The sequence below is a fragment of the Corvus brachyrhynchos genome, unplaced genomic scaffold (assembly GCF_000691975.1).
Source record: "Corvus brachyrhynchos isolate BGI_N302 unplaced genomic scaffold, ASM69197v1 scaffold70, whole genome shotgun sequence".
Taxonomy (NCBI): Eukaryota; Metazoa; Chordata; class Aves; order Passeriformes; family Corvidae; genus Corvus; species Corvus brachyrhynchos.
In genome coordinates, this window is record NW_008236217.1 from 9,184,867 (window position 1) to 9,201,281 (window position 16,415).

The following is a 16,415-nucleotide window of genomic DNA, read 5'->3' on the forward strand; positions in this document are numbered from 1 at the left end:
TACCAATTAATTGCCTTGTGGTTGCAATACACTAAGTCAGCTCTTGCCTTCAGTCTCAGCATTGCCTTCTAGGACCTAGCTGGGATGGCTGGAAAGGTCAGTGTTCCCAGCAGCTCATCACTTCTCACTAGTTGGAAGCTACTTAACCTGCACCACTCTCTGTTACTGGACAGAAAGGATCTGATGTCCCCTAAAGCACCACAGGTAAAACCAGCAGAGATGTGCAGAGATGATTCCTGCCCTTTGCCTGACACTGCTGTAAATGTGAAGCCCCACCACTGAATTCAGCAAAGTGACAACTAGAAATGATTTGAAGAACAGGATCTGAGCACTGCAATGAAATGTACTGTGGTACTGAGGCTATTCTCAGGCTTAAGGAGCGTTTAACTCATGCTGGGAAACCTTTCTGAGACTTAATTCATGAAAATGGTCACTACATTGCTACAGCTGCACATGTATAAAGATAGGTTTTGTCTCCAACTGAGAGCCAGTCCAGTGCCTTTTACTCATAAAAAACCCACCACGTAACCCATTGAGAAGTCAGGTGGCTTGGTCATATAAATACAATTAAATACAGGCCCTAGAGAGATAAGTGAACCCAGTTTTAGTATCTACTTGGAAGTAAATTTACTGTACTGAACAACAACAAAAACCCAATATATAAAGTAAGAATTCCATTTAAATACAAGGTTGTCTGTTATAAACATTTTTTTTCCCAAGGAAGTTATTGCCTTTTATTACAAAAGAAAAAAGAATCCTCTGTCACCTCTCATTGCTTTCTCATTCTTTTCCCCCAGAGAAAAGAATTAATAACAATAGTTTCTATTGAGTAGATGGCATTAACTCTAAGCAAGCAACAATCTGACAGTCAGGCCTTCTGGCAAAAGTATTGTCAGTGTATTCCTCAGGTAATTCAGCTCCACTGCCTCAATGCACATTCAAACAACAGTATTGTACACATGCATGCCCTGCATCCTGAAAAAATGGCTAAGCTCCATTCTCCCTGTGCTCCTGAACTACACCGTTACAAATGTACTTGTCATACATGAACTTGACTTTCTTTTTTTTCAGGAGAATTCGATTACTTAGAGGACTAAATATTTTAATTTAATTTTTGTTTTATCTCTTTTCAGTTCTCCTCACAATCTAGCATAAAGAAATTTTTCAAATTTATTTTAATATTCACACACTCACATTTGGACAAAGTTAAGTACTGGGTAAGTATTTTTATGATGCCTCACAACAAAAATATAGCCTTCATGCACAAGTTTAATTTATTCAAAGGGCTAAGGTTAAACAAGTTTTTCATTATTGCTTTGCTTGTTTATAATGAAAACATCCATGCTGCTTTTAGATAAGCCATCTGAATCATTTGTTCAAAAGTACATACATCTGGTTCCAATGTCACACAGCGCTGAAATGCTTTGGCAGCACCTTCGTAGCCTTCTAAAGCAATGTATGCACAGCCCAAGGAAAACCATACCCCTAGCTGGAGAGAAAAAATGAATGGTTACATATAAACATGGATATTTTGGCGCAAAAAAAAAAAAAAAAAAATTGGCCTGGATGAACAAACACACAACTCTTGTCAATTTTTACCTGTCTTCAGCTATAATAGTATTGTACTGGAAAAAATAATATCCTATATGCTGATTAGAGAAAAACTGTAGGTTCAATGTTTTAATAAATATGGATAAACAAAGGTTTGACTACATGAAGACCACTTAACCATTTGTGAAGTGCTTTTTAACAGTCCATTTTCATTCACAGAAGAAGGGGATAGCTATTTAGAGGTTTGCATATTTTGCTTTAACTTGTGAAAAATCCACATTCACTTTATACTATTACAATTAGGTCAAATGATAAACACTAGAAAATGTTTTTCAAGGTAATCACATTTTCACAAAAAACATCATGAAAACCATCTCAAATGACCGAAGCATGAACAATTCAAAATTCCAACTCTTTCTACTTGCCAGAATATCAACCTTCTCGAGTTTCTATCACAATGTTTAGACATAAAAATGTACTTAAATAATGCTTTGCACAGAGACCAGAACTTCACCAGTTCAGTAATCTTGCATTTAAAGTCTTTAGTTGTTACAACCAAATACCACTCATCCATACAGATTCAACCAGGGAGGAGAGCTCAGCACTTTCCTTCTCCACTCCTCAGGGAGATGCAGAGAGCAATAAGGTCATGCCTCAAATTCCTTTTCTCCAAATTAGACAAGCTTAAAGTCCTCAGCTGCTCCTCTCAGGATGTTCCTTCCAGTCAGCCCTTTCTCCAGCTTTGCAGCCCTCCTTTGGATGCTTTCAAGAACCTTCACATCCTTCTTAAAATGTGGGGCTCAGAACTGCACGCAGTGCTCAAGGTGAGAACTGCAGACAGCAGGATAATCACCTCTTTTGAGCTGCTGGTTTTGCTGTGTTTGATGCATCCCAGGATGTGCTGCCCTCTTGGCTTCCAGGGCTCACTGCTGTCCAGTGGTGTGATGTGTGGGAATGGTAGAAAGCTGCACCAGTTGAGGCTTAGATTGGACATTAGAAAGCTTTTCTTTACCTAGAGGTTTCTCAGACACTGGAACAAGTCTTCCTAGAGGTGGTTGAAGCCCCAAGGCTGTCGAGTGTTTAATAGGCATGTGGACAATGCCCTTAACAATGTGCTTTAACTTTATGAAATTGAGGGTTAGTTCCCAGAATATAGCCCAGAATACAAGTTAAACAGTGCTTCTGTAAAGGGTGAGAGTAAAACAATCACTGCATGTCTTATAACTCTGATGAGTAACAGCAGCACAGTCTCACTTCTGAATTTGTGCGGACTTTGTCCACTGGAGAACTGACTCTGTGAGCTCTTTGATCTCTAAAATTGTCTGTCAAGCCTTGAAAGATGCTCAAAGTGAAAGTACAAGAGAGGTGCATCTGTCATCCACTAGTTGTGTACTAGAACAAGTAATTCTGTGAGCAGCAGTGCTAATGAACACGAGTTTCAGGTACATTTGAACTGCAAGGCTTTCTTTTATTTGTGGATTCCCCAAAGACTAATTCAGTGATTGGCTTATACAGCAAACACCTACCCCAGAGGTCTCAACCAAATTTGACCAGATGGCTAAAAAGAACACGAGATTTAAGGAGGGTTGAGAGAGAATGGTTTTATTCATTACAAATTTTGGGGAATCACTTGCTGCAGTCTAAAAATCTCTCCCTTCAAAAAGGTTTCTAATAACCACAAAAAAATTAGAATTTCTTTGTAACAGGGAGTCTTGTTTACCTGATAAATTATTCACAATTCTGGGAACAAGTTAATTAATTAATTAATATTTTCCTTGCATTTAGAATCAATTTCCATTCTGCTTTTTACCCACAGACACCCTGGAATAGGAAACAATTCATTTCTGTAGTCATAGAATACAGACAGAATTTAGAAGTTATGTCAATCTGCACCACCTATCTGTTCAATCTGTTTGTTTGAAACAATTCAACTGAATCTTAAAAAGTGCTTCCTAAGCAACAAGAGGAGGAAATGTTCACTTTCCTATATGGACTGGCCTATTTTTCTTGGATTTCCTTTTATTCTAAACTTCCTTTGGATAGGATACAAAATAAAAAAGCATTTCAGCAGAATATTTCTCAGTTTTGAGCCCTACAGGCCATCTCCTGAAACCCTTTATTACCTGGAAATCCTCTTTGTTTCAATAAAATTCCTATCTAAGTAATATATATTTTGCTGGCATTTTTGGTCATTTTATTTTCCATTCTAAAGATGTTTATAAGTTATCTGGAGCTCATTTGAATAAGAATAGGACTCTGATTCATTGGAATAAAATAAGTCAGCAAAATACAAAAAAAGCTTCATGATAAATGAGTTGAAAGGCTGAAGGCCTTTAAAATTTTTTTAAAGCAAAAGCCCAGCTAGTCATGTGGAACTTCAGCAGTGTTTGTTGGGGGGCAGGAAGGAGGAATACCCTGCTTTTACATGGACCTAGAAATGGCTATGAGGAGCACAATTTATATATATAAACAACCACAAAGCTGTTTTAACTTCTCAAGACCTTCCACAGGGTGAACCTTATTGGGATGGGATATAATGGCTGAGAAACTGAAACAAGATTGCAAAAGTTGTCTGCAGAAAGATCAGCAAGAGAAACCAGCCTCATCAAGAGAACTGTTTTCAATGTGGTTTCAGTTTTGATGCATTGTTGTAATAGGAGCTACTGTCATCACAAGTGTAACACAGTGCTTCTCAGTGACTCCAGAACAGGACAGAGCAGAACACTCGAAAAACATTTCTGTGAAATACAGAGATCAGAGTTTGTAACTAAAAGCCAGGGCAAACTCAGACAGGGCAAAGGGATACTTTCATTAAATCTGCATTCTTCTTGTAACTGTTTTGCTTTATACCTTGTTCCTCATTTATTTGATGGTACTTACTTCTTTGTAGTGGCTTCATCTCTTTGAAATAAAAGACCTCTACAGGCAAAGATATAGCTGCATGCAAGGACCTGGATGCAAAAGGATGTCTTCATTTCATGCTACCATTTTTAGCCAGGCTTCCAAGTACATGGTGAAAAATTTGCTACAAATACTAATAAACTGTTATTTTGACAACTGTGCCCAGAACTGTCTTTTTAAAAAGCATCATCATTCAAAACTGAACACACGAACTAAAACCAAAGCGTATGTGCATAATTTCCCAACCTGCATAGGGTTGATCTGTACTGAACGTTCAAAGCACTCCACACATTCCCTGAATTCCCGGTTGCGGAGATGGAGGAGGCCTTTGGAGCGCTGGGCGCGGGCGCTGCGGTGCCTGGAGAGCTCCCAGGCCTTGTCGTAATACTGGTGGTCTTTAAGAACATCACCAAGCAAACAGTATAATGATGGTGTTTCCTTCTTCTCTAACTCCCGCCTGAGTATTTCTTCCGCCTGTTAAAGAGCAACCAACACATAAGAAGACTATTTATTTTCAGTTAATTACCTACCTAAACAAACACTGCTTTAGCACCTTGCAATCATCAGCTGAAGATTAAGAACCAGGGCTAGTGAAGAAACGGTATCTTCATCCAACACAGCATCAAAGATAAAGTCTAGAAAGAATCTAGTTCCAAACTGATTTTTTAAAAAAATATACTTCAACATAATATGGTGGCTTTTGGTTTAACACACCAAAGAAAATTAAACCATGAAAACAAGAAGCAGCTTACTCCTTTTTTCATGTCTTAGGTATGTATTCTGTCCCAAGAACAAACATCAGTCCTGGACATCAAACCAACACCTAATTCCCAGCAATGCAGTAGCAGCACCATTAAGGTATCTGCAATCCTAGAAGTTTGTAATGTTTTACATGTCCTAGTAAGTACTCTTGCAATGACTCTCACTCCCTTTTCTCTAATTGCTCTTTTCTGAAAACAGTGATTTCCACTCTATTACATCTGAAGACACATTGACTTTCATACTGTTGGTTGTGGAAATGCTATGCTTTTACATAAGATGCAGAAATTATAAATTTATATAAATGTTTGAAATAAAATATATTCAAAATATATACAGCTTTATGAAAAAGAAGACACAAGCTGTGTCTCCCAGACATCTATTATAGGCTGTAACTAACTTTCAAAAGCTATTTTTCTCAGGGCCACTATCTTTGCTCTAACAATAAAATTATTGTCTCTTGCTTAAACATGAGATAGTCTGCTTTCTGGGGCTTTTTGAAAAGATAAATACACTGGACATACGATCTGTTGTTCAGACTGAACTGTTACCTAGGTCCCTCACTGCAAAAATGCAACATACACAATTCAGATCAGTATAATTTTTCTCTTAGAAAAGACCTACTTGAACCATCTGAATCAAGAAAGATCCAGCACAGCCTTGCACAGAGTTAAAGTTTGACATTGTAACTCTAGTCATTCTTCTATCATAGCTCGTTTACCTAAAAGGAACCCTGACATCATCTCTGCATTTAAATTATTACTGCTTTTCTTGTGTAAGAATTGCTTATTGTGACCTTCAGATGATCTTTAGAGAAGAAAAGTTTTTTACTCCAATCAGTAAAATTCATCAAACCTATCTGAAAATCATCTTTAGAAAAATGGCTGGTTTACCTTGTTTCGAAATATCTAATGCATAGCAATTTCAGCATCTCATTCTTGCTATTATTTTTGTAAAGTAACAGTAAAGTCTACAAATATTTGAAGTGCAAAAGTTCTTCAAAGAAGAAGGGTTTAGATTTCTAGAAGAATCTTAAAATTAGCAAAAACAGAATCCCATTAAGAAGAAAATTGGTGACTAAATATTAGGAAAATAACTTGATGGCAAGAGTTTTTAAGTGCCTGTGGAACAGTTCTCTAAAAAAAGCCAAAGAAACTTTCTTTAACAATTAGAATTAGCCCAGCCAAAGCACTAGAAAAATCTTGCCTAACTAGAAGACCATACTTACAGAATCATAGAATGGTTTAGTTTGGAATGGAATTTGAATATCATCTAGTTCCAGCCCCCTTGTCTCAAGCAGGGACGCCTTCCATGAGACCAGGTTAATAAAAACCCTAGCCAGCCTGGCTTCCAGGGATTTGGTTAAAGTGCAGTTTACTTCCACTTAACCGCCTCCATTAGTTGCTGTAACATACTAAGATATTAAAGAAGATTTTTCTCTTCTAGAGCAGAGAGAGCTGAGTGTTTCATTTTTGCAGTAACCACATCAGACACCAAGAGATAAGGTGGGGTTTTTTTCCTGTTCAGATAAAGAAAGAAGATTGAAATGTAGCTGTGTAAGGAGATGTAGAGTGAAAAGTGCATTGCAAGCTGCTTCTTCACCACTTCCTCTGCAGGGCACTCCCAAGCTCAGACTGCTATCCTGTGGCAATGCTTAGATTAGAAAGACAACCACTCACTAATGGTATTTCACATTTAAGAGCATAAAAGCATCATGTTCTGGTCTAAGCTTACAAGAATTCACTGCAAATGTAAGTATTTCAGCACACAGATAAAAGAGAGAATTAAATAAGCAGAAGTCTGACTTTTTCTTCATCTGACCAGCTATCTGATCACCTCTCTAGCATGTTGCAAACATTTTTATTGCTTAAATCTTTAAAGTCTAGTACAAAGATCAAACTAAAAGAAAACCCCTGTGTTATGAAAATATTTGTCTTCTACAAAACCAGAAAATACTTTAAAACTGGATTTCTCATTTTGCCTAGGATTTGGGGGGGGGGGAAGAAAGAAAAAGAAGAATCCTTTCTCCTAACTTTGTGGTAAAATATTTTCAAAAAACCACATTTAATCTTTCATAAGAACCCTGCTTCTGCAAAAACAAGTCTTTTCTTAACAACAAGTATTATCAAGAAACATTTTTCACACAGTGGATGTAATATATGTAAAAGAAATACAGCCACTAGAGATTTATTCTTACCCATTAAATAGATATTAATTATTAATTTGCATGTTTTATAACTAAAAGTTATATCTAAATTTAATAAGATTTGATATGAAAATTATTAATTAAATTATAACTAAAAAAAAGAAGCTGTATAACCCTCATTGACTGAATCAGGTGCATTTATAACAACACTGCTTTTTCACAGCACAGTCTGCACCAGAAGGGATGGAATTCAATACTCATCTCAAAAGTCAGCTGATTTAAACACAAGAAAGATTTAGGCTCTTATCTTGCCTTCTGGACTACTATGGGTGGTATGGGATTAAATTAAACAGGCAACATGTCACAAAAATCCCCAATCAGTAAAGGGAGGTCTGGTTTAAACAAAAGGTGGTGCCTTTGCATTACTCACTACACAGATTCCTGGAAACCAAGTTTAAGATTCATTCTGCATCTGGCTTCCCAACACTAAACTTCCGCTTGCCATTCCCATGCTCTTAATTTATCTATTTCCAAAAAGATCCTATTACCCTCACTTTTCACTGATCTACCAGTTCTATTATTTTACAATTCATTCCTTTGCTAGCTCAAACTATTTCCTAAAAAGTCTTCATTTTTCTGCTTGCACATAATTTGCTTGGCTACCAGAGAAGTAGCATGAAAAAGCAGAACAGAGGAGCATGGAAAAAGGCATTAAGAGAAATGGAAAGCTCTTTGCTTTTCATTTCATCTTCCCTGTAATTTCATGCAAGACCTTGGGCGAGACATTTACTCCTCTTTCTTAGCTTAGTAACCACATGCAGGAGTGCTCACCTGCCTTCTACAGCTGTTACTATATATAACGGAATTGAATCAAGTTCTCGAATGAGCTCGTGCACTAATCAGTACAGTACTGCTTCACATCTGGGAAGCCATACCTGACTTTTAAGTTGGGCTTTTTCACCATAATTGTGTTTCCTCACTCAAATGTTTTGAGGTATCTGTGTCATGCCATGACAAGAAAAATAACCCTGTAGAATGTGGATTGCTGGGGTATGTCGGTCTAAAACCAGACTCTGTATCATGCTTTATTCTCTGATGAGATGATGGAACAGAGATAGGGCTGAAAACAGGTTGCTGTAAAATGGAATACCCATCTGATGCCAAATGGCAGATCTCATTATAATCTATCAAAGATCAGCAGCTACTGTGCTGTAGAGTTCTTGCAAGGGAGAAAGGCCACACTTCCGAGTGGAAAAACTGGAAAGTCACATCTCTGGTTCACTCTTTCTTTTAGCATGGAAATAGTACCATTTTTAGGTGGAAGAGACATCTTACACCTTAACCAGATAAGGTTGTCTGATGTTAATAATACTCTTGAGATTTCTGGGTCCTTCTCACAGTTAAATGAAGGGAGAAGGACACTTTTCAACACCAGTTCTCACTACACACATGGAGATGCCTCCTTTTGCAACCAAGTCTGTTAAAGCAATACAGTGAGTAAAACACTTCAGTGAGAAAGCCACAGCAACTATCAGCATACTGCATTCAGGTTTTATAATACCTTTTTCTCCTTGTTCTGCGCCATTTGGCTCACTGCTTGGCAGTCTATTACTCTTCTGTTGACTCATATTATAATACTAATTTCTACTAATTTTGTTCAGCTTATAAAACAAATGTAGAGCCATATCTAGTAACAGTAACAAATCCTCAAAAAAAGTTTGTTAAATGTTAGTAACATCTTACTCTGCAAAATATCTACAGCTACATGGCCCAGTTATAACCAAATGGATTATGTATTTTCTAACAGCATAATGTGGACCTTCACATGGTCTTATCTACATGCTCTGTTTCTTTATCAGCAGATAATTCCAAAGTAGGATGAAAGAAGGTATTACTTTGATGTGCAAGTACTCATCAAACACATTGGTATTACTGATATTTGGCAGTTTTATTAGATTTTTCAGGATTTAAATTCAGGTTTTCTATATAAAAGCATTTGTGACTGAAAAACACACAGAAGTTTGTTGTTTTGCACAGATATATGCTAAGATCATTAATGACATGATTACCCAGTGGCCAACATACATACATGCATACATACATACTCTAGTAGATTTTCATGCATTACTACAAGAACAACTACCATGTTTAAAAACATCAGAACACTTTTGGTAAATATAAGCAGTTCACACTCAGAACATTTTACAATAAAGAGCAGAAATATTCATTCCCCTTGGTGCACAGCTACATGTTTCTAATTTTCTGTCTTTTTTGGTCCAAAGCTAGCTTTTTTCCAGCACTACTGTTATTTCATACTTACACAGCATTTTCTGTTTTTCAAAGCACAGCACAATCCCTCATTCTGAAAGCATTTCTAAGCAGTTTCCTGTGTCAGATATCCTGTCCTATTCTCTGAGTGCCATTTTCATAACTCCCCAAGGGCAGGTTGTGAATGTAACTAGGACAGAATACATTTCCAGGAAATGGAAAATACTGACCTCTATTTCTCCACTGTACTGAGAAGATTGTGATATTAGCATACTACCCCCAAGGCATGCATAATGGGGCACAGAATTTGCGAGCAAGACATATCTGTCAGATTATAATGAACAAAATCTAGGCTTTGGTGCATGACAATTAGAAAAAAACATGGAAGTATGAGACATTCTGGGTTTTTTCCATCAGTTGAAACTATATATCTCTATTCATTAAGCTTAAATTATGTTAGAGCATAGTCTTTGTGCTTATGGTGTTGTAAAGGCACATGTACATTCATATATTTAACGCTACCATATACCAAACAGAGGGGAAGGAAGGGAAGAAAAGAAAAAAACCTATTTTTGTCTGAAATGGAATACTTCTGAAATCTATATAAATTCTGAAAACACTGCTTGATAGCGTAAGTTCCTGTTACAGCCTGTGTGAGAGTTTGCACCAGAAAGAGAACCCATCTAAAGTTACATACAAGTAGGCATTGCTTCCACATATGATTTTCTAAATTCTTCCTACCATTGCTCTAATAGTAAAAGCAAAATAATCAACAATAGGAAGGCTAATGTAGCCTGTTATCAGCAATTTTGAAAAGTTATGTCACTGATACACAGAGTTAGGTGATGGCTTTTAATTGTCTTTGGAGCTGATCACACACAGTGGTAGCAGCGCTAAAGAAATGATGGAGAAGTTAGGAAAACATCAACACAGAGTTAACAAGCAAAGCCTTTTAATCTTACACCACTTCTTGTTTCAAGTGTTTGATTCTGTAATTTGAATATGTTAACATTAAGTAATTAAATACATCAAACACTGATGTTACTCTATTTAAAGTGTTTTAAAAAAACTACAGCTAAAAGTTTAAAATCAAGTGGGAAAGAAAATTAATATCCCCTCCAGACAGTTTCAGGACTTCATCATGAAAAACTGCTACAGCTTTCTTGAAATGCCACATTACACCTTGCTGTCTATCCATAGAAGTTAATTTAATTATCCTTGAATATTTTCAAGAATCACTATCACAACCTTCTTGCATCTCAAGGTGCTTCTTATTTACCAACTTCTATTTCATGTGGCTATTTTACTCGAAGTCAATTTTTTTAGCATTCACAGGTTATGGCAAGCTCTTATGCCATGTATCCATTTTTCTTCAGTAGACTTAGCTGTGATGACACCCATGTAGAAGTGAGTGTCATTAGTGATTTGCCAGCTAAAGACAGACAGTCCTTCCCCCTTCAGATCCTATTTCAAGATGGGATCTCAGCTATATAAAACATTTTTCTTACCTTTCCATGTTGTCCTGCTCTTTCATAGCAGATTACTGCATCTTCCCACATTTCCAGCTCCTCAAATATTTGTAAGGCAGAGCTGGTGCACCCCAGCTCAAAGAGTAAGTTTGCAAGCTGACGCTGGAAAAACAAAAAATTCCAGGTAATTGAAAGTAGGTAAGCAAATAATGTCTACATGTTAAAAATATGTAAGAGGCATTTCTGACACCAACAAGAAGCAGAGAGATAATATGCAATTATTCTCCTGAAACTTCAGGTTGGAACCTCAAACAGTATATACACCTCAAAAAACCCCCACCAACTAAATAACAGTTGTTGTGCTTTGAACAATTTAACAATATAATACAAAAATAGAAATGGACATGGCAAGAACGAATCGACAGAGATGAATTTCCAGCCCTTAAATGAGGCCCATGCGGCTGGAGAACAGCTGCAGCAGGATGTTGGGAATACCGAGTGGGAAACAGAGGCCAAAGCAGGGAATTAAAGCCCCTTCTAGCAATGATTTGTCACAGTAATCTGTACCTGTGGAGAAACAAAGATAGAGAGAAAGGCTCTGATACAATTCTATTCAGTAGTTGTGAGAAATCGCTGTCCCAAACAGCGACTGCAAAAGGGTGTTAGTTTTCACCCAAATCAATATTGGATTTGAGTTTAGGTTCAACTCCCTAGTTGAGTTTTCCTCACAGTTCAGTCAGCCTCTTTGTTATTTCAAATTCAGCTATTATTTCAGTGTACTAATGAGAATAAAAGAGCAATATGTTCAAGTCAAAAACAAACACTGCATGTTTTCATGACTTTGAAAAGTTATCTTTGGTCTGTATTTTTTAAGAGAAGACTAAAATTGCGAATAGGTTTAAACCTTTGAAGAAAGGGTAACTTACCATGTGTGAGAGAGTTAGGTTTGCAAAAATAAACAGGAGCATTCTGTGTAAAGACAGCAACTTATGCTGTAAGACCCCATACAGTTAACCTCTGCAGTGGGCTTGGTGATCCTGAATGGACCCCCTGAAATTTTCTACCTATGTCATGAACCTATCTTTATTGGTTTGGGTTCAGTATCGGTTACAAATCCAAGGAGTTACTAGAGGGGAATAGACTAGTAGTAAAAAAAATATTAACATCTGGCTACAACTCTTTGATATAAATAAATATGCAACAAACTCTGAAAACCTCTTTGTTAGCTTGATGCTAATCACTTAGGAAAAAAACATTTGCCATTGTCTAAAACTAAATCTCATTAATGTTTAATTAAATTTGCTCAGTTATATTTGGTAAAATTTATATATGCAATGTGTCTTCACTACTACGACTAGAAGATTGCAGTCATCTTTCATTACAAATCCCTATTTAAGCATTTCTATCTTTGGCTTAGAAAACTGGCTTGGATTGAAAATGCCACTCTGACAACTGGAAATGAAAACCACACTTGATAGTTATACTGCCTGTTGAAAGGTTATGTAGAAAAAACTTGAGAATGCTCGAAGAAGATATGGTTGGTTAAAACAACATGCAGTGAAACTAGAAATCAAAAAGGAGTAAAACACCATTAAAAGTAAACCAACATGAATACCTTTGGAGTATGCAATGTAAACAATTTTTTCAAGTTTTTTAAATACAGCATCATAAGACTTTAGTGTGTAGATTTCTGTTGTAGAAAATCAAGATGAACAGTGCAGTTATGGGTATAAAAAAAAAATCCTGTCAGTACTAGTAAAAGAGGGGACTGTCTCAAAAGAAAAGCTTTCTCAGCTCTTCAGTGTGCTGTTGATTCCCAACCTGGCTGATTTCACCATGATCAACTTCCCAAAGTGAACTTTAAAAGACAAGAAAGATGCAAGTAACAGTAGCATAAGCAAACCAGTAATAAAAAGTAAGACAGCAGGAAGTTTATTTTAATAGGACATATGTTTGAAGCTTGCAAACTTTAGTCTGCTTTTTACTGGAGGAAAAAGGAAAGTAAAGAAGAATTGCACTAATAAGCAATTACTCCTGTCCATGACAGAACAAGACATCTGAAAGCAAAGCACTGTAGAACTTGACTTCTCTCCAGAAAAACCTGGCGTATGTCAGGTTATGTCTTTATTTCTACAGTGTTTCAACTCCAGGTCACATCACACTCACTTGACTATGGAGTGATGCAACATCAAAAATAACCACCACAGACTTTTAAGTAAAGATTGAAATGGAATTGTTTCACACCTGTATGGCCCAATGTGGAGGCACCTGACAACAGTAGAAAATCTTCATGCGTTCAGATACTGATGTATTTGCATTTTCAAACTGGTCTGCAAGCGCCTGTAAGTGCAAAGTATATCTGGATTTAGTATTTACTTAGACTCAATCAACCTAAACCCCCCATAAATTCAAAGCATTCAGACTTTAAGGCATTTTTGGCATAATGGAGAAATTATAATCAATACCAGGAATAAGAATCAAATTTACAATCCCAAGCGAACACTTGCAGAGTAAAACTGCACCAACTATTAAAGTGACTCTGCCTAATGCATTTCAGTCCTTAGCCAGTTTTCTCCTCTAAGACAGAATTGATGTGCTTTAGGCATGACATTTCTTATTAAAAAGAGAAAGACAAACATATTATAGTGGACCATGGTTTTGGAAACAGTTCTAATACAGAATAAATTATTGTGACTTGGCATACAATTCAATTCAGGCTATTTATCTTTTTCTTTTGGTGCAGCTTTGGATTGTTGAAATATTTTCTTCTGAAGCCCTTTGAAAGAGAATGGTAACTTTCACAGAGAAAAACTACACCATTTTTTTCTCTGAAAATCCACTACAAAGTTATTTAAATCAAAATTCAATAGCAAGAAAAATACAATATTAAAAGAGGCTATAGACAAAAAGGTCATTACAAGTTTTAAGATAAGGGATAAACTCTCTTCAAATGCCAGTCACCATTAAGTAGCAAATTTAAGGCCAGAGTATATATAAGGGAATACTAAATTACTTGTTTTCACATGATTCACCTATTGAAGTCTCACTTGTAACTCAGTCAAAGATTTACACAAGGCGCAATGCAGGTCAGAATTTTTTCAGCTTTCTGAAAATGAACTCAAAAGGAAAAAATGGATAGGATCACTTCTTTCTCTCTCTTTCTAAACCCATCTGTTGGTTACCCAATCTGTATTAATAATGCAACTGACAGCTGCATAAAATCAATTCTGTGATTCAAACTGCTAAGCATCTTGTAACTGCTATTGATGTTAATGGGATTTACTAAGTGGCTTCATTCTTTTAATAAGAAAAGAAATCACAACATGCAGCAATAATTTAGGCTCTAAGTTGATGCTTAACCTCTTAATTTTAAATACTAATATTTCATCTTATTCACATTCTTTTTCATAAAATTTTCTCCAGAGGCCTGTTCCTACAGATTATCCAGACATCTGTGCCAAGCAAATGGCTGAGGTGTATTTGTAGTAAGGAAAATGACAGACTAATAAAACTGCATTCCTTTACACAGTTTCAGGCAATCCAAAAGAGTCAGATGAAAATAAAGCTTTTAAAGTAGTATTATTTAATTTTAGAATTTACTTGAACATAAACTATACAACAAATTCTATTTGCTGTTTTAGTTCTGCTGAAATGTTCTAATGCAATGCTGAAGCACATTTTTCTATACTCTGTTGTAATAAAAATTAAACCAAAAAATTGCCCAATTCCTTGGGTACTCATTTTACAATACCAGACACAGTAGTAAAATACAGTTGAAAAACTTAAAAATAATAATTGCTCTAAGCCTTAGCAAAGCATGAAAATCCTAAATATGCCCTGCAAAATAATTCTTTTGAGAACAGGAGACGAAAGGCAAGAAATGTTTTAAGTGAATCAAAATAGTTTTTTTCTTTTTTTAGATTTTTGTCACCCCTTTTTAATTTCTATTGTTCCAAGAGAAAAACTGAAATACATAGGAAAATATTTTTTCAGAAGAACATATTTTATTTTAAAATGTGTGGCCATATCTTTTCTACACTTCACAAGCAGAAAAACCTAATGTAAGTGACATGTTAGAGGAGCATATGATTGTTAACAAGTAGAATTCTCCCCCTTCCCAAAACCAATACTGTACTCGGTTCAGAGTTCTAACAAAAACTGAAAATGTAGGTAGAGCACATGAAAATTACATATTCCTTAAGAAGAGTAAATGGCAATGAACTTAAAAGTCCTAAAACCCCACGGTTAATGCATTCTTTAATACATTGGAAAAATAAGCTCTGATAGTTCTGCCTACTACTGAAGTACAGAAAATAAGTTACTCCAACTTTGAATTCTATGTTTCTGAATAATGCCAGAAGAAAGAAAATTTGGGTTGTATAACAGCAAGAAAATGAGAATCCCAACACTATTGCACAGCTAATATCTAATAGATATCAGATCATAGAACAAGAAATCAATAAAATCAGTAAGTGTGCACTGTCAAGTGAGCACTCTATCTCATGAATAACCTTCAACATAAATACGCTGTAATAAAAAAACCTATGTAAACACAGAATACTTGCAAGACAGTCAGATTCAAGATTTTGGGCCTTATTTTAACTTGAGACTCAAATTCCTGCCTTGGAAGTTGTTAAATATAAATAGAGCAGAAACCAATTAAAATTCATAATTCTAAATTATGTGAGTTCTTTCACAGCCCACATTTAAAAACGTTAACAGGTTACTCTCCCGCCACATAACACATCCTTTTCCCAAGGCTAGAGCTGTCATAGCAGTGAGTTCTAAAGTCAAAAAACACAGTCCAGAGACACATTAATCCAGTCTGGAAACAACAAAACCAGATAATTTTGATGGAATTTCATATCATGAGCAAAGATGACACTATTGCCACATGACAGCAGGAAAAGACAGCTCTAGAAACTACAATTCATTCTCCCCACCTCACACCCCAGTCTCTGCTCTGAGATTAAGTAGTACAATAAGTAGCCTGTTTGGGATGAGCACATTATGTTAATTTGAAATGATCACAGTAGAGCTTTTATTACTTTACTTATCAACCTCAGTCTAATCACTTTTCTAATCAATCTCAGCTGGTAATTATCCATGACTCGAGTACATGAAGCTTGTAAAGGACTTTTCCCACCCTGGACATCATTTTCCTATGTTCATTCCCATCGTATATTCTAGCTTTGCTTCTATGTTCAACATATGTGCAACATCACTAAAGTCCTCATGATAAAATATCAGCTTTGATCTTTGAGCCCGACCAAATTTCAGTCTCTTCATCCACTCCACATGTTTTACCGTCCTTATCTTCA

General features: G+C 36.1%; 1 protein-coding gene across 1 annotated transcript in view; it reads right to left on the reverse strand.

The window, feature by feature from the left end:
- Positions 1 to 16,415, reverse strand: part of TTC27 (tetratricopeptide repeat domain 27) — a 111,797-nt gene that overhangs the window by 18,245 nt on the left and 77,137 nt on the right. The window contains exons 11-14 of the mRNA XM_008643346.2: positions 13,339 to 13,434; positions 11,134 to 11,256; positions 4,699 to 4,926; positions 1,391 to 1,489 (exon numbers count right to left, since the gene is read on the reverse strand). Of these exons, the coding sequence (XP_008641568.1) occupies positions 1,391 to 1,489; positions 4,699 to 4,926; positions 11,134 to 11,256; positions 13,339 to 13,434 (546 nt within the window). The remainder of the gene's footprint in view (positions 1 to 1,390; positions 1,490 to 4,698; positions 4,927 to 11,133; positions 11,257 to 13,338; positions 13,435 to 16,415) is intronic.